This window comes from Nannobrachium achirus (genome assembly GCF_963921795.1).
Source record: "Nannobrachium achirus genome assembly, chromosome: 19".
In the NCBI taxonomy this organism is placed as follows: Eukaryota; Metazoa; Chordata; class Actinopteri; order Myctophiformes; family Myctophidae; genus Nannobrachium; species Nannobrachium achirus.
Genome location: NC_137826.1, coordinates 4,493,012 through 4,515,361, shown reverse-complemented (window position 1 = coordinate 4,515,361; position 22,350 = coordinate 4,493,012). Strand labels below are relative to the sequence as shown.

General features: G+C 42.9%; 2 protein-coding genes across 2 annotated transcripts; one reads left to right on the top strand and one right to left on the bottom strand.

The window, feature by feature from the left end:
• Positions 1 to 7,992: 7,992 nt before the first annotated feature.
• Positions 7,993 to 9,141, top strand: LOC308304153 (ethanolamine-phosphate cytidylyltransferase-like; the record flags this gene model as incomplete). Its single annotated transcript, XM_080748712.1, has 1 exon — positions 7,993 to 9,141. Exon 1 carries the CDS (start codon positions 8,041 to 8,043, stop codon positions 9,139 to 9,141), a length of 1,101 nt encoding a protein of 366 aa, XP_080604838.1. The 5' UTR covers positions 7,993 to 8,040.
• A 6,804-nt stretch (positions 9,142 to 15,945) lies between these two features.
• LOC308304152 (protein IWS1 homolog) lies at positions 15,946 to 17,547 on the bottom strand (the record flags this gene model as incomplete). Its single annotated transcript, XM_080748711.1, has 1 exon — positions 15,946 to 17,547. The coding sequence occupies one exon, from the start codon at positions 17,545 to 17,547 to the stop codon at positions 15,946 to 15,948; it is 1,602 nt and encodes a 533-aa protein (XP_080604837.1).
• Positions 17,548 to 22,350: the final 4,803 nt, after the last annotated feature.

Sequence of the window (22,350 nt, the reverse complement as noted above, 5' to 3'; positions counted from 1 at the left end):
CCATGAAATGGGTAGGCCTACATAAGCAAATGTCGGTCTGTCTGTCCGGGTTTTCTATATAAAGGGTATATATGATGATGACATGATGATGACATGCCTACAAAAGGCATGATGTCATAAATGATGATGACAGACAGGGGGTCTGGCACAACCAGGTTGACCTGGTCTAGTTTTTTAGCAGCTTGCAAAGCTGGTCAATAGATTGACAGACGATTATGTCATCAAAATGATGAACGTCATATTGTAGAAGATTTAATTACGTCAGAAATCGGTTAATATAACCAGTAAGACTCCCTAATCGGGAGATACGTGACCGGCAGGTCGCATGTATAAACAAATTGGCCTCTAAGTGGCATTCGTTCCTGGGTGTAGGGCAAGCCCCCTGAACGGCTTGACATTGAAGCCAAAGCTGGAACTGCAGGCGGGGTGAAACAAGCATGCACTAGCATAAGAGCGTGCCGGTGGGTTGACAATAGGGTTCAATGGACGTCGAGTGATGTTCGTGACGTAATAACGTCTCGACGTCAGTAAAATTGGCAAACTTTTGTTTGCCAATTTCCCCCACAATGCACCTGGATTCTGCTAATTCCGCATGCTTCAAAACGCCACTGAGCACTTGCATTGAAATGAATGCTGGGGGCGGGGCTATCCGTTCTCTATCATATACTCTATGGTGGCAAATGTATTCCATAGGTAGGGCCAGAGAATGCGGGTTTAGTTGTAATGGGGTGTTGTTGAAGTAGTAGGGGATATGTTGGTATGTAGGCGGAGCAAATTTGTAACGTAGGTGTTGTGTTGAATTATGTGTCTCACAGATTCCGTTGTGCTGTGCACTGTGGTTCCGTAAGTGTTGAATTATGCCTGTCACAGATTGTGTTGTGGTGAGCACAGTGGGTCATTGATAAGAATGCAGAGTGGCGTATTCCTTTAGAAACGGTTTATTGTAAGAGAGCTTGACAGAAGCATGGTAAAGTGCAGTCCCATCTAGCAAAGAAGGGAGTAAACACATGAGCTCAAAGAATGCAAGGTGTGACACACAGTTTCTCACAGACATATGGTTTGCACTTAAGTTTGTGAAACAAAATGAGTCGAAGCAGACACAGAGGCAAGCAGAGAGAGACAGGAGAGTGGGATGTGGTTTGGTTGTGTGACTCGTGAGAATGATAAGGAGATTTGCTGCTGGCATAAGTGAGAGCAACAGATAGGCATAGTAACAAAGTAATGAAGCAGTAAGTTTAGGGTTGCAGAGTCTGGCGCTGCAGCGTGGCATGCTCCATAAACTTGGTGAGTAACGTGTATGCCCACATGCAAAAACGGCAACCACACTTGCAATTTCCCAGAATTGCACCTTATTGTGGGCTCGCTTTGGCGAGCACGCACTCGTTTTCCTCAATTTATACTTACTAGATGTGTAATCTGATTACATTCGGATGGTGATGCGTTCATGGGGCCTCGAAAATAAGGTAAAAACACTGAAAAACCCAGGCAGAAATTGAAAGATATATTCTGTGACTACTTGAAAAGGTAAGGAAAAACTAGCTGGCAGTAGTCAGTGGTCAGGTTATATATTCTTGACAGTGAATGTTAAAGCTTAAAACAGAATGAATAAGTTAAGGTACAGTACGTATGTATACTTTACTATGTTACTTAAAAAAATAAACCACCATAAATCACTGTGCAGGGCAAAATTGTCATTAAAGGATACAGAATTGTGTATTCAATGAATTAATTCAACTCAAATAATGTAGCCTCAATGCATTCATACAGTGACAGCAATGTATCTGTGTAGCAATGTAGATGTCTGGGACGGCAAATAGATTAATACTATCTTACCCTTCCTTACTTGTCCTTAGCCGTGTGCAGCCTTACCCGTTGGCTGAAATGTCATGTATGACCAATTTTCAGAATTGAACTTCGCCAAACGTATATGATTAGTTCCACACAGACATTCGGTCCATTAATAGTTAGATATAGATGTGCCGCCCCAAACATATATCATTGTAGACTCTTAATCAGGCCATTGAACGACAGGCAGCTAGGCAGGCAACAAGGTCATATTTCTGTAACTGTAATATTGTACTGAGCTTATAATAGCGGTCTTATACGCGCAAATAGGATGCAGAATCAATGTCTTAGAATTAATATTAGAGAAAAAGGCACCATGTTGTAGAAACGGTATCAAAAGTCTGTACTGTCGATACATTTACATGTATCAACTTAAAAGGACCTTGAAAAGAACTTTGAAAATAAACGGGCCACCCCCCAACCAATACATCACAGGGTATAGTACGTCCAGCACATTCAGGTGCTCTGTTTGATCGGTTGGACCATGTACGCTGGCCTTTTGATAAACCTGCTAAAGTGTGTTTGGCAAGGAACACAACCACTTGTGTGGTTGTGGTTCCGTGTTCCCCTCCAACTGCTAAAGTGCAGGCCATTTCAGATCTGCCGGTGCGACCACAACAAGGAGACAGTAGATCTGCCGGTGCGACCACAAGGAGACTGTGGAGATAGATTTGCTTGTAATGTGTGAGTTTTATAGGATGTTTCACAGGCTTTACCGCACGTCTCACTAACTTGTTGAAAAAAGGTGTGTGTGTGTACTGAATCTTGTCATACATTTTATGAGGCAGTTTGGACAAGCAGTGGATGTCTGTGATAGTCATTAACTAGTTACTAACTTCAATCACATATAATACATAATTAAGCTCCAGTCTGTTATAAATTTAGCAAAGCGTTAATGTAGCTTACAAGCAAATAGATTTTTGAATTAATATACAAATAAGATTTTAAATAACATCAAAATACAGGTGCATAAAAGATACATTCACATAGCCTTTCTTTCCTTGTAGATCATCGTCCATCACTATTTGATACTGTACACAAGCAAAGGTAGACTATGTGAATGTGCCTTTCAGGCACCTGTATTCAAACACCAGTTTGAGTCACAGATATTTTGAGCTGCAGATCTTGCATACAGCTGTACTCCTCCTACTACCCTCAGCAACATAATCCTAATTTAACTAACTAGCGCCCCCTAGATGGCACCTGCCTCACGTCTTGGCCTCTGCTCTGCTGCCATGTCCTAGTTTGTTTGCCAGGTTTGCGCACATTGCACTAGAACTCACCCAAGCATGTTTAAAAAAACAAAGCACATCTTCTCCATATCTTGAGAAATGCAAATATTTTGTAATAAAAGTCAAGTCCTTTTAATAATTAGTCTCAAGTAGTCTTAAGTCACCGTTACCAAGTCAAAGTCAAGTCGAGTCTTTTATCAATGTTAGTCAAGTCCTCTCAAGGCCTCAAATTTTCAACTTAAGTCTGACTCGAGTCAAGTCATGTGACTTCCCGCACTCTGCAATATGTATCCAAAAAAACTAACAAAAAAATAGCTGTCCAACTGGACAGGAGAATTGAGGTCCATGTGAATCCAAGGATGTACTTACTGTACATGGCAGTCTATATCCCACCTAGGTCAACAGTGGCGATTGGCCAAAAAAAACTAATTAATTAATAACTAATGAGGTATAGAAACATGTTTATGCTGACTATCCCCTATTAGTCAGCATTTAGCCTATAGTAAACCTGCATAGGCAAAATTAATGGATAAATGAAGGTTACATTACGTAAGCATTGACAAATGGCAACGCTATTCTGGAACTGCAAACAGAAGACTGTGTATGCTGTGTCTTCTGGTTGTACATACAGAGAACAGGATGGTTTCACTGCTCAGCCTGTAGCCGACATGCAATATACCGTGCCAAAGACAGACTCTGAAATGTTCAAGTCAATGAGTTGTGATATGAGGATCCGGCCCTTTGGTCTCGATATGTAGTCTCACGCTCACCAAATATCTTATCGTTTATTCTGCTGAGGAAATCTATCTCACTCATAGTGTTTCTACTGTTGCTTTCCGATTTTTGCAAGTCGACTCTGAGGTTTTTGAGACGCGAATTAAAATCTCTCTTCAGGTCAGCCTCCATTCTCCTTTTATCTGCCTCCAACTCCATGATCTTGTTCTTTAGCGTTGCCTCTCTGGATATGGCATCTGACAACGTTGTGTCCAACTGCTGTTTGAGCGATTGAGACTCTGCACTGCGATTTTCCATCTGCTTGTGGCTGTAGGTCAGAGCCTCCTCCTGATCGGTCAGCCTTTGCACCAGCTCCCGGTTCTCCTGCTGGAGCTCCTCTGTCCTGTTCTGTATAGAACTCACTCTGTCTTGCAGGCGAGAGTAGTCCTCGTGAATAGAGTCTTTCATCTTCTGAGACGACCTGGCCTTCTTTGTTTCAGTGTCCAGCTCAACTTGCATTTTCCTTAAAGCCTCTGACTTTTCTAAAAACTTCCTCTGAGAGCACTGCAGGTTCCCCTGGGCCTCACAGAAGCGCTGTTCCGCTTCCTTCAGCAAATCACGATAGGCTTGCAGTTCGTCCCCGCGGCTCTGCAGCTCCTGCCTGAACTTTTCAACCTCCGTGTCTTTTATGCACCTCTCGTCCTCCATCTGCCTCAAAAGGCGCTCGTACTTTGTCCTGAAAACCTCTACGTCGTCTCTATGCTTTGCCAGCTGGTACTTTTCAGCTTGGTTCTTTTTCCTATCCTCTATCAGGGCAACCTCAGATTCAGTTAGCTTCTTTTCCAACATTAGCTTCTGGCTCCTAAAGGACTCCCTATCGGCACAAGCATTATCCAGCTGAGAGTCCCTCTCTCTCAGTAGAGTGTTAACTCTATCAAGAGAAGCTTGGAGTCTATCAGATCTCTGTTTATGGGCTCTGGCGGAGCTCTGGAGTATTTCTTTGTCCTCCTGGGCCTTATCGGACAGAACGTCGATAGACCTCTTCAAGTCAGCAATGTTCGTCTTTTTGTCACCAACTGTCCTCCTTAGAGTCCGAATAACATTTGCCTGACGACTGTTATCAGTTTCCAAGTTGCGGAGCTGCACGTTCTGGCGATCGGCATCAGCTTCCTTTTTGCGTAGGTGCCATTGCAGATGAGCACGCATGTCCTGTTTGGGTAATGGTACTTCTTGGCAGCATGGATTCTGCTTTGGTGGTTGCCTTCGAAAATCCTCTTCCATCCTTCTGTCTGGTATACCTGTATTGCTATAACTCTTTTTTACATGCGTTTGTCCATCTCTATTCATTCGATCACTATCTGTTGTCTGTGCCTCCCTCACTTGCTGTCGAACATCTTGCGCGGCATCCCTAAAGGACACAAGGCGATCAGCTGCAGAGCAGGAGGCGTCTGCCTCCCTTGTTCTCAGGTGAGGAGGTCTTGATCCCGTCCTTGAGCTGAAGTCTCCAGAAGAGTGCGCCATGGACCTTTTCCTTGGCGCGTCATCCAGCTCATCACTATACAGGGTAATAAGCTGACTTTCAGGAGAATCCTGACAGTTCTCATCATCAGACATGTCTTAGATTACAGTATTTGTACATTCTGCAGTCACTCTGCATATTTCCCCCTTTTATCTCCCTTTTATCATGATGACATCACAGTTAGTTCCTTGCATTGCGATTGGCTGAGAGGCATTCCCAATGTCTCGAAATATAGAAATATAGAACTCAGAGAGCACCTTATTTACCATACCCATGTTAATTGGCCAGTGCAATGAGGACAGAATGTATGTTCTTTGCATTCTAATCATTAATATATGAAAACATCACACCCAATGTGAAGTGAGCGGTGGTCGTGCTTGCGTAACGTCTTCAATTGGTAATTGGTGATGTAATACAGGCTACACACACGCACATTGCAATGGCAAAACGCTGAGCAAAAAGACTAGGATATAAGTCTAGGATGTAATTGGTGATGTAATATGGCTACACACACACATATTGCTATGGTGGCAAAACGCTGAGGAAAACACATTGCTATGGCAAAACGCTGAGGAAAAGTGGCTACATATAGAGGCTACAGATAATTGGCAAAACGCTGAGGAAAAGTGGCTACAGATAGTGACTACAGATAATTGGTGATGTAATATGATGTAATATGGCTACACACACACACATATTGCTATGGCAAAACGCTGAGGAAAACACATTGCCATTGCAAAACGCTGAGGAAAAGTGGCTACAGACACACGCACAGCCACTCTTAGGAGCGGTTTACCACTGCTCAAAAATGCGACAGCCCTACAACAAAACACAGGGTCATATAATATCGAACAGTATCCACATTAACTACAGTATGCTCAGCTATATCATTGGTATGGCCACGGCATAAACAGCTGCAGAAGATTGCAACAACAAGCACCCACACTATAAATAGAGTGGTACCATCTGAATACCAGCGCTCACACATTAAATAGAGTAGTGCCGTCTGAATACCCGCGCACACACATCAAATAGAGTAGCACTGTCTGAATGTATTACCATCTGAATAGCAGCGAACAGGTCACACACATCAAATATAGTACCGTCGGGGCACGGTGGCACAGTTGGTAGCGCTGTCGCCTCACAGGTAGAATGTCCTCGGTTCGATTCCCGTCCGACGGGAGACACCCTAAGTGGGGTTGTCAAAAGGCCATTTCTGTGTGGAGTTTGTATGTTCCCCCCATGTCTCCTAGGGTAAGTACTCTCACAAAAAAAACATGCAGTAATCCTGGTCTCTATACTGGCTCCCCATGGCCAGCCAGGGTGCCTGATGGAGGGGAAAGGAACTGGTTAGAATAATGGGTTCCTTCCATGCGCTACGTCCAGCTGCCGAAACTCTCCCCTGTCAGGTGAAAAAAGGCGGCTTGGACTACTCTACTATGCATAGAAGGAAGCATGAGGTCAGTCCGTTGGCAGAGGGAGTGTAGCACCCAGGATTACATTAGATAATTGGCACTGGGTGAATATACCGTGTACCAGCACACACACTTCAAACAGAGTAGGCAGGCACCGCTAACTTCACACCGGTGTGATTTTTGATGGCTGACAGCTTCAAAGTAAGAGTGGATGACAATGTTATCACAAGAACAGAGGAAATGACCTACAGTACCTGGGTTCCATTTTAGAGGCAAATCTTTGAACACCTGCATGAACAGACATGCACATCCCCAACCTATAGTTTGGGCAGAGCGACGAACAGTACAGAAGGATAAATAAATAAACGCTCACACACTGAGGGCTCCAATGCGACAGATGGGCTATTGCACCACAGAGGTTTCGAGCACAAAGCTCTCCCTCTACGTTACAGAAAATGTATGTTATATTAGGCACTTTGATTGATTGATTAACTTTTATTATGGTTTAAACTCAATGCTTCTTTAAATACAGTTGGCGTTGTTTTAGCCTACCATAATTCCCCCTAAACCAACCCCACCTAAGCAAAACCACTAATGTTTCTCAGTCACAGGGCTGGATTGTCTGTTAGGCGAGTGCCCCAGTCAATGAGGGGGCACCAAATGATAAATGGGCTTTTAAAATGTTCGTCATATTTTTCCACGTTGACATTGTTCTCAGTGTTGCTGCCCGTTCTAAATGGACAGACATCAGACACAGGGGCGTCACAAGGGGGTTAAAAGTGGGACTGAGTTACTAGGGCCCAAGGTGGAAGGGCCTTAATTATTTTATACTTAGCTATTGAAAAATAGCAGATCTACAAGCTCACAGCGCGGCACCGAGTGCTGCGCTATGAGCTTGTATATCTGCTATTTTTCACCATGTATAGCCATAGCCATACATGGTTAATATATTCTGACATCACGTGATTGTCTGAAGATCATAACCTACATCACACTACTGAGGACAGACGGGGTACTTGTACAGGTCTCTCCCCCTCTCTCTGTTGTAAGGGTAATTAGTGTTGACGTCTAATTTGAGAAGCGCAATATGAAATATCCCTGTGGTGGAATGTTAGGGCTAATTTAAGTGGAATTATTTGAATATTTCTTCCCGTCTTTGCTTTGATCATTAGCCAAAGCGGTCGAAATGATCGAAAATGGCAACAATGCCCCGAATGCACAGGAGAGAGACAATGGTTCTGAGCCCGGGGATTCCTTTCATAGCCCTGACAAAGGCAAGCCCATCGTCCGGGTGTGGTCTGACGGTTGTTTCGACATGGTGCACTACGGACACTCTAACCAGTTGAGGCAGGCCAAGGCTATGGGAGACTACCTCTTAGTGGGACTGCATACGGACGCAGAGATCGCCAAACACAAAGGTCCTCCGGTGTTCACCCAGGCGGAGCGCTATAAGATGGTGCGGGCCATCAAGTGGGTTGATGAGATCGTGGAGGGAGCGCCTTATGTCACCACCCTGGAGACTCTGAACAAGTACAACAGTGACTTCTGTGTGCACGGAGATGACGTGACCTTGACGGTGGACGGAAAGGACACATACGCGGAGGTGAAGCTCGAGGGCCGGTACCGGGAGTGCAAGCGGACGCAGGGAGTCTCCACCACTGACCTGGTGGGTCGCATGCTGCTCATCACCAAAGCCCATCACAGCAACATCGATAACTCGGACTTCCAGCAGCACATAGACAACTTTGGGAAGGGTCCCAAAGGGCTCAGCCCGTGGACAGGAGTGTCTCGGTTCCTCCAGGCGACGCAGAAGATCGTCCAGGTTGTCTCTGGGAAGGAGCCCCAGCCGGGAGACACAGTCATCTATGTGACGGGGGCCTTTGACCTGTTCCACACCGGCCACGTCGATTTCCTAGAAGCTGTCCACAAACTGGCAGAGAGGCCCCGTGTCATCGTAGGCGTGCACCTCGATCAGGAAGTGAATCGCTACAAAGGGAAGAACTACCCAATCATGAATGTCCAGGAGAGAACACTAAGTGTCCTGTCTTGCAAGTATGTGTCGGAGGTGGTGATTGGGGCCCCCTACGCAGTGGGCAAAGATCTCCTGGATCATTTCAATGTGGACCTGGTGTGTCACGGAAAGTCGGAGGTTTTCACCGACAAGGACGGCTCGGACCCTTACGACGAGCCCAGAAAGAGGGGGATATTCCGCATGATGGACAGTGGGAACGTCATCACCACCGATGACATCGTCCAGAGGATCATTGAGAATAGGCTGCAGTATGAGGTGAGGAACCAGAAGAAAGAAGCTAAGGAAATGGCCGTTATCGAAGCCACGAGGGGGAGGGAGGAGGAAGGAGTGAAATCGGAAAAAAGCCTTGGTTGCTTAATAGCGAGTCCAGATTGCAAGTCTTGAGCCTTTAGCCAACCCATCCTACGCCTAATGTACCGAACCATGTACACTTTTGACATTAAAATGGGCCCAACTGCGGTTGTGCGAAAACCACGGTTGCACACAGCCAAAATTCTATCTACTGTAGCAATGGGTGGAAAAACAGATCAGGACTGCTGTCCTAAACAGAAGATTTGTCTTCCCATCACTGAGGTGAGGGTAAATACCGGAAGAGATCTGCAATCAAAAATCACACCCAATGTGAAGTGAGCGGTGGTGGTGGTGTATATCATCTCTTCAAAGAGCTCCTTGGCAACTACAGGAAGAACAACAACAAAGTAGTTGTCGTCAACCACCTTATCACTATTATTACCAGTCAGACAGACGCCTGAGGTTCCCTGTGATGCCAGGGGCAACCAAATCCCTTTTATGCCCATATATGGAGATCCTTGTGCTGCCAGGGGAACCAAATCCCTTTTATAGCCCTATATGGAGATCCCTGATGTCCACATCACTGTGACATCACTGTGACGCAGATGTCAGAGCGTGAGAAAAACAAAAAAGACAAGCGTTACCTGTACGTACAGATACGGTCAAGATGTGACGGTTCTGATCGTAAACTGCGACCTACGGTTGCAATTTATAAAGAATTATAACCATAAAATATAAGAAATAAGAAATAACCTCTCCTCTTGCTGTGACTTTTTTAAGGTGTAGGGTAGAGCAGTGCCGTTTGCAGGACTGTTTTCTTAAGCACCCCCATCCCACCCACTCCTGCTGGATTTCTGACCAATTGCTGTGAATTTGATTTGATTTAGATGTATTTGACCTGTGTATTTTAGATGTATTTTAACCTGTGCGCTTGTCATATTGTACATATGACAAGCGCACAGGTTAAAGTCTTTGAGGATAGAACACAACAGTCCAGGACTTATTGTGGGCTCGCTGAAAGGCGACACCACTATGTTATACCAAATCTTTATAGGTCAAGTTTATTCTCCTCAAAAGAATTACCGATAGTACAAAGGCAGGGCCCTTAGCCAATGAGGAGCAGCCGACGTTCTCGTTCAGAGTGTGAACGATAATCCCTCCTTCCCCCTTTCTCAGTCAGTCAGTCAGTTAAACAGACACTCACTTCTCTGCTGGTTTCTGTCAGAGAACAGACTCAACAATAATTAGCGATTACAGTAGAATGTTTTGATGCTATACTTTACTTTACCTAAAGTAACTGCAGCCAAAGAATACTATATAGTCATACAGACTGCTTGTGTGTGCTACTGTGCATGCGTGCGTGCATGCAGTGGTGTAAAGTAACTAAGTATATTTACTTAAGTATATTTACTTAAGTACTGTAAGTACAGTTTTTGTACTTGAGTATCCAATACTTTTACTTCTGCTCCACTAGGCTATAGCCTATCTCGGATTCAAATATTGTACTTTTACGCCACTACATTTATTTGAAAGCTTTAGTTAGCCTACTAGTTCCTTTTAGAGTTGTATGAAAAAAAAAGAAGAAAAAAAACACTTTAGCTATATATCAGTTATGGCTATTTGAAAATAGACAAGCTGACAATGAGTCATCTGCTATTTTCAAAAGATGTTTGTAGCTATTTGAAAAGTGAAATGGGACATTCTGCATAATAAGTAGCCTACTTTTACTTTTGGAAGGCTACTTTAAGTATTAACATATTAATCACCCATTCACCCTGACTGGGCGCTTACATATCTAACTCCTTTGTGTCATTTGTGTTAAGTAGGCTACCGCTACTGTATTAGTCAAGGAGAGAGACAGTCGGTCACAATTCGTTCAGAAAACGAACGGTAGACTAGGCTGAGACAGTATAGTATCACGTTAACAAGTCGGTCACTTGTTGCAGAAAATGAACGGTAGACTAGGCTACTTTCCCCCTTTCGTTGCAGTCAGTCGGTCGGTCGGTCGGTCAATCATTCAGTCAGTCACTCATCTCATCTCGGCTCTCGCATCGGAGCTGAAACTCTCCACCCACCCCCCAGTCACCCACACGTTATGTGGAATCGTACATGAGTTCTCTGGCTCAGTGCTGCCTGAGGGAGAGCCCGCCCCCAGCGCACACAACACAGTCCAATGCAGGAAAGAGGGAGAGAGAGAGGAGCCGGTGAACGGTTGAATGGGTCTTTTCGGGATGGTGACCCGTTTGATTTCGTTCACCATAAAGATCCGTTCATTTGAACGGGTCATTCATGACCGACACATCACTACTGCAGAGTATAGTCACGAGCGAGCCCACACTGTTTCGTAGTAACAGTATTTCTAGTTTCCATTGTGGTCCTAAAAAAAGACTAATACATCAAAGTAGACTACGATAAATAAACACTTTCATAAAAACGATACATCACATTTCCGCAATGGTTTCAACCTTTACTCCTGTCAGCAGTTCTCTGAGCCCTTGGTGCTGAAGTGGAAGTGGTCAGACTCTCTCTCTCTCTCTCTCACACACACTCTGTCTATTTGTTTTTTTAATGGGTCCAAATGAAAATATTGCAGTACACGGTACATTTCTGTGGGTGAGAGTGAAAAATTTACAGAGAGAGTTTGACCACTTCCACTTCAGCACAATGGACAGACTCACTGTGGGCTGGGTGAACAGCTGTTAAGTAAGCGTAACCGTAAAGCATGACATGACAAATAACTCATTAGCCAAAACATCACAACTAAGGTTATAATAACATAACATAAATACAACACAAAATAAATACAACATAAGGTTACTCTATAAAGTCTTTGGGGTTATTCTATAAGTTACAACAATAGTGTCCATTGAACTCAATGGACGTTTGGGTGAAAAGGGAAAAATGGAAGCCATTTTTACATTTTCCCATTGAAGTCAATGGGGTTAAGGGTTACGTTATAGAGAAGTAAACCTTAATAGAAATTGCACCCCTTCTATTCGCAATGAGGAAGCAGCATAAAGGTGACGTCACAACGTCACAAGAATGCTGCTTCCTAATTGGCTAAACGTTCCTCCATAAACTCGGACCGAGAACAACAGTGTGTTTGTTGCCCTATAGCCAACCAACCACAATAATAACTAGACTGCACCCGAGGTGCCAACTTGCGCCTTGTTATTTATCAGGACGCACTTGTTGATGTGACGTTACCAAGAAGGTGCTCCCTCATTGGCTAAAGGCCCTGCCTTTGTACTGTTGACTGGTTAATGCGGCACCGAAAGCTGGCGCAAGTAACGATGATTCTAGTCAGCTGCATCGAGTGTGTTTTTAATGTTTTCTTGAAATTGTATTGTGTGAGATTAATGTGAGATGGTAACAAGTTCCAGAATGATATTGATTGATAGATAATTGTGCCTTTAATAAGATTAGTTTTTGGAAAAATGTTAACCGACCAAAGCCTGGCATTCCTGGTGTGATAATGATGTCTGTTGCTTGTTTTTATTAACTGATTGCAGAAATAATCTGGTGTGTGATTAGTGTGGTTGCCATAGGCAACACACTATTGTATCCGGTCTGAGAACCTTTGCAGTACTCGCCCTCCCTCAACTTTTGGCCAGCAAAGTAAACATGCTTTTTGTAAACTTTTGCACAAACGTAAAAGTGAAGCTTTTGGTCATGCTTCACACACTGTTGTCACTGTTGTCAGGCTAAACATGATATCACAACATAATATAAATGGTAAGGGCCAGGTTGCTTCTATTGGCATCATTGTATCAAATTCTCCATATCCTAAAGATGCCTTATCGGCGTTGTGTAACATCTAATCAGCTGCCTGAACAGCACTCTAAGAAAGGATTCTGTGACCGAGTAAATAGCACTATTAGAAAAAGTAATATTTACTCAATAAAATCACTGAATATCATGTATGTGATTGTTTGAGTAGGTCACACCAAACAAAATGAGTAAAAATCCAACTGTTCTTTTTGAGTTAGATGTACATATATTATTTGAGTTAATTTCATGAGAATAAATTAGTATTTGACCAACTGATTGTATTCATGAATTATACTCAATTTGTTTTGGTAATTTTCCTTCATAATATTTGAGTATGGAGTACTTATATGGATCAATTTAAAAAGACCCTTAATTATTATTCATTCCAACTTAATAATCTTTCATCTCTCACAACAACTTAAACAATTGAGTAGATTATGACTAAGATTCAAAATTGTACACAAGGGTTCATGGGAAAAAAAGGGTTCATGGGAAAATTCTACTGGAACATTCTGTCAACAAACAGCAGCAGCACACATCTTCTTCAACAAGAAACCTGGAGAGTGTTTGCAAATATTGGTAAGTAGATTTACTGTATCTTTGTGCATATAGGCTACACAAATGTATTGGGTATAACTTATGTTATTTACAAAGGTTTGCAGCTAGTTAAGGTTACAGTGAGAGGAATGTGCAAGCCCTCTAGTCATTGTGACTTTTTGCATTTATTACAAGCTATGCACAGCTGCATACAATGGTGTGTACAATGAAGATAAAATGCACAGGTATAGGCCTACATTATTATCTACATGTCTTCTTTTTTACTCTCTTCCCCTCATCTCTGTCTTCCAGGTTAGTGCAAAGTTCAGGATGATCACCACACTGAATCTTGAGCCAAAATGTATGGCAATGTTGGACTTCTATACCCCCAAACTACTGTCCATGTTCCCGTCCAAGAAGGGCAGTTTGGGCACAAATGAGTATTGTACTTCAGGTATGAAACTTTCATTTACTCTAACTGCTTTAATTATATTTCACCTGGCTAATGACAATAATTACTATATTAATTTATGCTAAACTCATCTTTATCCCCTGCAACTCTCTCTCTCCTGATTATTCATTTCTAAATGTATGTCTTAATAGCTACTAAGGCAGAGAGGAATCCCCAATCAACGAACACGAGAGGTCATCATCCGATGTCTCATCGACCATCTGGAAGAAGATAGTGTCAAGATCAAGGACTTTCAAGTTAGTAAAATAAATGTTTTGACGTTTTAATGTCATCGTGGATGAGACCATCACATGCAAAGGAACAGCATAGTGATGTCCAGAGAATGAGGTTGTGACATTGGCTGAATGGCTGTTGCATCCGTTGCATGTCTGGTCCAACTGATTAAAGATTATGCCCAGGGCTGCATGTGTGGAGACAGCTAGGATTGCTCAATGTGTGTCTGTGTGTCTTGTAACATTTAGCCTGAAAGTGAGCTCTAAACAATTATCTTCACAATGTGTGCAGGAAGGAAGCTGCTGGTGCACCTGTCAGAGTAGAAGAGAAGTTGACAGAGGAGGTGATGATGAAGATGAAGATCTACCTGCTGCAGAACCAAGAGAACTCAATGAATGAACCTACTGATGTAGGTATTGTGATTAAGGGCATCACTGCCCTCAACAATCTTGGGGGTCTGCTGCTATCTGTTGGGACTGTTCTATGCCTTTAATCTGAGATACCCCAAGAACCTCAGATATGGTCTTGAGATGTTCCAAAAAGTACTAGTTGAGTTGGATCCTGGACACCTTTCAGCCAAAGTTCAGAGACTGAAAAAATGTCTGCTTGCCGACTACTGTTCAGCAAGATGCTCTCAGAAAGTGGGTATAACCTACTGAAAGTGGATTTATTGTCAAAACAGCATTTTTGCAATGGTATTTGTTGCTGATAGTAATTAGTTAATGTAAAGTGTTTTGTTTCTGGTGCATTCGAGTCATAATGCAAACAGGTCAGTTTAGCATATAGACATTACACGTGTGCATAGTCAATATGTTTAAATGTTGAGCTACTGTAAATGCTTATTTATTATTTCATATTCCAAGTTGTGATTTTCTTTCATGCCAAATGGCCTCTGACTGTCTTTAATGTATTTTGTGGTTATGACTTACTGTTCATTTGATGGGCTCATTGTTCTTATGGTGCATAATGTTTGACAGACTGCTTACTTACAGTATGCACAGTTCAATTAGAGGTACTTATATACAGTATTGTGAACACACACTGCTCTTTAGTAAACAGAATTTTAAAAGTGTCAGGGATACCCCTTTCCTGATCATTATCTTTAAACATATTGTTTTTGCAGGCATTGTTGCATGTCATTTACATATACTAAAGTATGTTGAATGTTCATACTTGATGTGGTGTTACACTGGTCACAATTAGTTGATTAAAAATTATCTGCATAATTATTTCATGTGTATTCATTTGACATCATGTACTCCTGGAGTAAAAGGTAAAGTAAATGAAAGGGGTAAATGGTACTATATGAATTAAATCAATAAAAGTAAATGAATAAAGTAAATGTGACATATTTGTTTTGTTAAATCATACTCTAATATTCAATTAGATCTACTTAATATTTCAATGTATTTACTTGTAGTCTTTTGTGGCATTGACTGAATAATTTAATTATATCTACTCAATTTCTTTAGGTCATTGTACTCAATTTTAGTTGTTAATAAGTACGTAAAAGTTTTGGTTACTTTTACTCAAATTAATTGAGTATCATCTACCTGATTTCATAACAGTAATATTTACTCAATATTTTTGAGTGTAAAAATGTTTCACCAATAAAATTGAGTAGAGCCTAGTTTTTGTTTTTAGAGTGAGTGCAGGGGTGCACACAAAGAGAGACAGCCAGGCATTGTGTGTAGACGGACAGAGACAGTCAGTTCCTAGGGAGAATGGATGTTAGATCAAATGTCCTCATCCAGATTTAATGTCCGGTAACAGTCCTCAGTCCACAGACATACAGAAAAGAGAATAGTGCTTCCTACACACATGTAATGTTTCTGTACAACCTCTAATTGAGGGACTGTTGCAAAAAAAAAGGATATGAGAAAAAATAAATGAGTCAGTGTTGCTCAGAGTGACATATGGTTTCCGTCCACACTGACGTTCACAGCGTGACATTTAGTAGCCGAGCGACGTTTGCGAGCAAAAAAGCGCGACTGTTTGGTGCCATGAGAATGTCTTTTCTTTACTGGACCAATGTGGGACTCCAACTCCACCTCTATGTTCCATTTGGGTCGGACCATGTAGTCTTTGTTAGACGGCATGGGCACCCGGGCCCGCGCAGAAAACCCAGTGTCACCTTGTATCAGCGCGTTTTCCTCTCTATTAAGCTGCTTCTCCAGATCCCTACCGGTCTGAGCGTCAGAACTTGATCTTTTCTGTGGCATCTGTTGCTCAAGGTCTCTCTGGTGTCTCTCCTCTCTCGTCATCGCTGTGTAGTTGGATGACACGCCAAAGATGTGCCGTGACCAGTCGTTGATTAGTTTCAGCGCTAGATCCTTGTTCGATCTTGACTCTTTGGGGTGTTTATAGAGGAACATCACAGCACTTCCAATCCTGCTGTCTTTCAACGTCTCTTGGCTGACACTGGGGAGCTCCTGTAGGATCCTGAGTAGTTGCTCTCTGATTCGTAGTGCTGGGAGGCTCTTGTCTGGCAGAGGGCTGATCCACTCTTTAATGGCCGAGATCACTCCACTGTCTATGAAGGAGTCCTTCAGATCCTGTTTCTTCAGGTGCATGACAACAATCGGCAGCAGAGTTACCTTCTTTACAGCTGGTTTCTTTTGACTGTTGAGAATTCTGTCCTCCTCTGCAGCCTCGTTCATCTTGGTGATCATGGCACTGACGAGGTCGTCTGCATCGGTGATGAGGGTTCCTCCATCTCTGTTCTTCCTCCTCTTCCTCCCACGCTGGGCCTTCTTACGAGCCCTCATAAGATCAAAGTCCGACTTGAAACTGGTGTCTTTACTGGTTGCGACTTCCTCCCCCTGGTCCACGTCCACGTCCACCTCCTTCTCCACCTCCACCTCCTTCTCCACCTCCTCCTCCTTCTTTTCTCTATCCATTTCTTGGTTGAAGGCAGACTCCTCTTCCTCTTCATCCCCAGACTCTCCAAAGATGTCTTTGATCGTCTTCTCCTCTCCAGACTCACTGTGGCTATCAAACGCCGTCTCCTCGTCTTCGCTCTTGGCAGCAGTGTTCATCCTCGTCTCATTCTCGTCTTTCTCGCTGTCTGAGCCGGACTCCCTCAGCTCGGCAGACAGGTTGCTGTCAGGCTCCTCGGAGCCTCCATCACTGTCAGACACCACTCTTATCTTCTTCACCGACGGTTTAACAACCTTGCCATCATCATCATCATCATCGTCATCATCCTCACTGTCTGACAGAACGGCTTTCTTCCGCTTTACTGGCTTATCATCAACGGCATCATCACTTGCGCCCTTCTTGTCCCACTGCTCCCCGTCACTGCTAGCATTCATGCTGCCTCCATCCTCCTCCTCCTCGCTGTCTGACTGCATCACAAAACCCTCCCTGCCTTCATCGTCCTCTGAATAATGCTTGTCACTGCTCATAGACTCCCCATCTGATACTGGGTGCTCATCCTGAACAGGGGTGCCAGCATCATCTGACTGGTTCCCGGACCTGAAGTTCTGTTCTCCGTCCATTTGCATTCGACGAAAAACGTTAAATTACTAATTAGTTAACAGGGAGCAAGTAACTGTTAGCTCTGACACGTTGATAAAAATGAATGTTTATTTATCCACAAACTCTCCCAAGTTGGTGTGTCACAGGTGTGCGCTGATTGGACAGAATACTTTGATGATGTCATGGTTGCTATGGTAGCAGGCATCTAGAAGACTGTCCACAGACTGCTCAAAGGTGTAATGACATCAAGGATCTCCATATATGGGCATGAAAGGGACAAGGACTGACAGATACAGAGATCTCCATATATGGGCACAAAAGGTACGCAAACGGGTACTCTGACAAAGCCCCCAACACAATGACTCAGAAATCGGCCGGATTGGCGGTGTGACGTAGGTGTGAGGGCTGCGGAGTAGCTTATAGTTTAACTAGTATAGAGGTATACATAGAGGTCGGCCCATATATGGAGATCTCTGTCCGTCTCGGTCCCTTTTATGCCCATACATGGAGATCTCTGTATTCGTCAATCCTTTTCCTTTTCCCTTTTTTTCTCAAATCCCCTGATTTGTTTGCGGCTGATGCCATGACTACACTACCGATCTGACCGATATGCCCAACAATGGAGATCTCTGTATCTGTCAGTCCACATCCCTTTCATACCCATATATGGAGATTCCCCTTTAAGCCCATATTTGGATATCCCTGATATCATAAGTACTATATGCCCATATATGGGCATGCCCCCCTTTGTGCCCATATATGGAGCTGACTGATTTGTTTGCCCCTGATGCCATGACAACACATTGAGGTTAGACAACAAACTCCATAACTGGGCGTAGCTGCATTGGAAACAACTTTAGTTATACGGTTATGGCTGAGTCATGGTGACATGAACGTGATGTCAGAGGTCCGCCAGCCGGTTCTCCCTTAGATAACATGTGAGTTGTATGTATCTACAGTGCTGGTCTTTATCCTAAGTGGTAGTCTTACTAGTCTATTGTTAACAACGTTGCCATTCCCTATAGTCCGAGCGTTTCGTGCACAAATCGTGCACTTTATGAAAGAAGCATGAAATTTGGCACACAGTTAGAACATGCCATATGAAACATTTTTGGCTATAGGGACATCGCAGATTTGTCAAAGTTGGGCTCTCACAGACTATACAGTAAAATAATACAAAAACTAAATATGCTTTAAGTAGCATGTGAGGGGTCAAACTAGTTTTTTTTTCATGATTCTGAATCCAATGCAAGCATTTTTTTTGCACGAAAACCATACCATTCCTTTTCCTTTCACGGCCCCCACAAAACTGTGAAAAGTGACGACTCATCACTAAACCATGGTTTTATGGGGGCCGTTTTTAGCCCAAGGAATGTTTTTGTGCAAAACAAATGCTTGCATTGGATTCAGAATCATGAAAAACCCCTAGTTTGACCCCTCACGTGCTACTTAAGCATATTTATTTTTTGTATTATTTTACTGTATAGTAAAGTCTATGAGACGCCAACTTTGATTGTTTCCCAAGACAAATCTGCGATGTCCCTATAGCCAAAAATGTTCCATATAGCATGTTCTAACTGTGTGCCAAATTTCATGCTTCTTTCATAAAGTGCACGATTCCAGATTCAGATTCAGATTACTTTATTAACCATTGTGTAATACACATAGGAATTTGCTTTGGCATACTACATTTTTGCATTCAAATAATTTTTTCACATATAACATAAACAAAAACAAAAACAGACAAACACAAAACAACACCGACAGAACACAACACGTAGTCACCACAGCAGCCATGGGCGGCGCTATCTTGGAGAACCTGCGCAACAATTCAGGGCGGTCAAACAAAATCACACCAGTGTGAACTGAGCGGTGGTCGTGGAGGCTGCGCAACAGCAAAACAAATATATAATAATAATAATAATAATTAAAAAAATCAAACCTCGGTTCGAAGTGAAGCGGTGAACTGTTATTCTATGTGTTCTAGAGTTATGAATCTGTGATCTGTACATTCTTTATATTCTGAATGAATGAATGAATGATCTTATCTGGAGGGCCGAATTGTCATGTGAAGCTTGACCAATCCTCAAAGTATCCAATCATCAGACCGGGAGGGACACTACACACATATTCTGGACGTACAGGACAGATAAAACCTGTTCATTCTGGACTGGAATGACCATATATGGACATGAGGTGACAGACATTTTGTTTTCGAAAAAGCCTGTTCATTCTGGACTGAAATGACCATATATGGACATGTTACACACATTTTGTTTTTGAAAAAACCTGTTCATTCTGGACTGAAATGACCATATATGGGCGTGGGACACACAAAGCCACTCATTGGAAGCGGTTTTCATCGCTTCAAAAATTGAATTGGAAATTACGGGTGTGGTTGCTGTTAATATATTCTACAGGTTTCTTCTACAAGTTCTCCTCAAAATTACGTAAGATCTATCAGTCAAGTTCTCCTCGACAGTACAGAGGCAGAGCCCTTAACCAATGAGGTGCAGCCAAAGGGTAGATTTTTATTAGCCTCGCAGGCCATCCCGAGCTACGTCATCACCAATGTGCTTCCTTTCTCGGTCTGGTGGTCCTCCCATAGAGTCTCCTTATGAGAACTTACTTTCTAATTTCCAATCAAATGACTGCATTTGGAGCGACCCGCCTCACACCGCTCAAACAGACAAACACAAAACAACACCGACAGAACACAACACGTAGTCACCACAGCAGCCATGGGCGGCGCTATCTTGGAGAACCTGCGCAACAATTCAGGGCGGTCAAACAAAATCACACCAGTGTGAACTGAGCGGTGGTCGTGGAGGCTGCGCAACAGCAAAACAAATATATAATAATAATAATAATAATTAAAAAAATCAAACCTCGGTTCGAAGTGAAGCGGTGAACTGTTATTCTATGTGTTCTAGAGTTATGAATCTGTGATCTGTACATTCTTTATATTCTGAATGAATGAATGAATGATCTTATCTGGAGGGCCGAATTGTCATGTGAAGCTTGACCAATCCTCAAAGTATCCAATCATCAGACCGGGAGGGACACTACACACATATTCTGGACGTACAGGACAGATAAAACCTGTTCATTCTGGACTGGAATGACCATATATGGACATGAGGTGACAGACATTTTGTTTTCGAAAAAGCCTGTTCATTCTGGACTGAAATGACCATATATGGACATGTTACACACATTTTGTTTTTGAAAAAACCTGTTCATTCTGGACTGAAATGACCATATATGGGCGTGGGACACACAAAGCCACTCATTGGAAGCGGTTTTCATCGCTTCAAAAATTGAATTGGAAATTACGGGTGTGGTTGCTGTTAATATATTCTACAGGTTTCTTCTACAAGTTCTCCTCAAAATTACGTAAGATCTATCAGTCAAGTTCTCCTCGACAGTACAGAGGCAGAGCCCTTAACCAATGAGGTGCAGCCAAAGGGTAGATTTTTATTAGCCTCGCAGGCCATCCCGAGCTACGTCATCACCAATGTGCTTCCTTTCTCGGTCTGGTGGTCCTCCCATAGAGTCTCCTTATGAGAACTTACTTTCTAATTTCCAATCAAATGGCTGCATTTGGAGCGACCCGCCTCACACCGCTCCTGATTGGTCGAGCGGCTGCTACAGCTCTCGCATTTTCTAAACAAACATGGCGGACCCTATGTCCGACGCGAGTTCACAAATCGCAAATAAATGCTGCATTAAGAGAAGTTTTATCTGAAATCAACGGCATCTCATAACTTAAGTATTCAGTGATAATGAAAGTGGCCGCCTTACAGCATGGATTTTTTTTTAAAGATTTTTTACACCATTATAATGTTCTCATTTTGATCATCAGACCCAATCACTGAATAGCGGTAGGCCTGCGAATCCAGCTTCAGGATACAGATTTACTATGAGACTGTGGCATTTTATGAGTTCAGTAGTTTACAATCTAGGCATTTAGCAGACGTTCTTAATTCAGAGTGACTGTGGTTCTCAAAACCTTTTTTTTGACGATCCTAACTAAACCTCATAACATAACTACGGCCATACTCTACTCTGATTGCTCGAGGACTGGCTGGCCACCTCTGAAAACCGAATCTAGCTATGCTCGTAACGTGGGCCATGGTGGAAGTCCTTATATGGTCAGCACACATTCTAGTGAGGAGAATGAATGGAAAATGTACCAATTATATTTTTATTATTATTTGAATGAAATACAATCACTGAATATACCTTTAAAAATCTAACCTCGGTTCGAAGTGAAGCGGTGAACTTTTATTCTATGTGTTCTAGAGCTATGAACTCTGTGATCTATACATTCTTCCAATTCTGAATGAATGAATGATTTTATCTGGAGGGCCGAATTGTCATGTGAAGCTTGACCAATCCTCAAAGTATGGTCTCATTGGACATTTTTAATCATCCAATCATCAGACCGGGACGGACGTTACACACATATTCTGGATGTACGGGACAGATAAAACCTGTTCATTCTGGACTGGAATGACCATATATGGACATGAACGGGACACACATGTACGGGACAGATAAAACCTGTTCATTCTGGACTGGAATGACCATATATGGACATGAACGGGACACACAAAGCCACTCCTTGGAAGCGGCTTTCACCGCTTCAAAAACGAACAACAGTTTGCACCTTTGGAATTTCTGTCTGGAAAAGACGTATTTGCTGTTCTGCCGACGATGTTTTGGTGCGCTGGTGGCTACTGACTGGACCTGTCAGTCAAAGTAAGTAACTACGTCATCGCGTAATGCGTTGTCTATGGACAACTCCCAGACTCTACCCTGGGAGA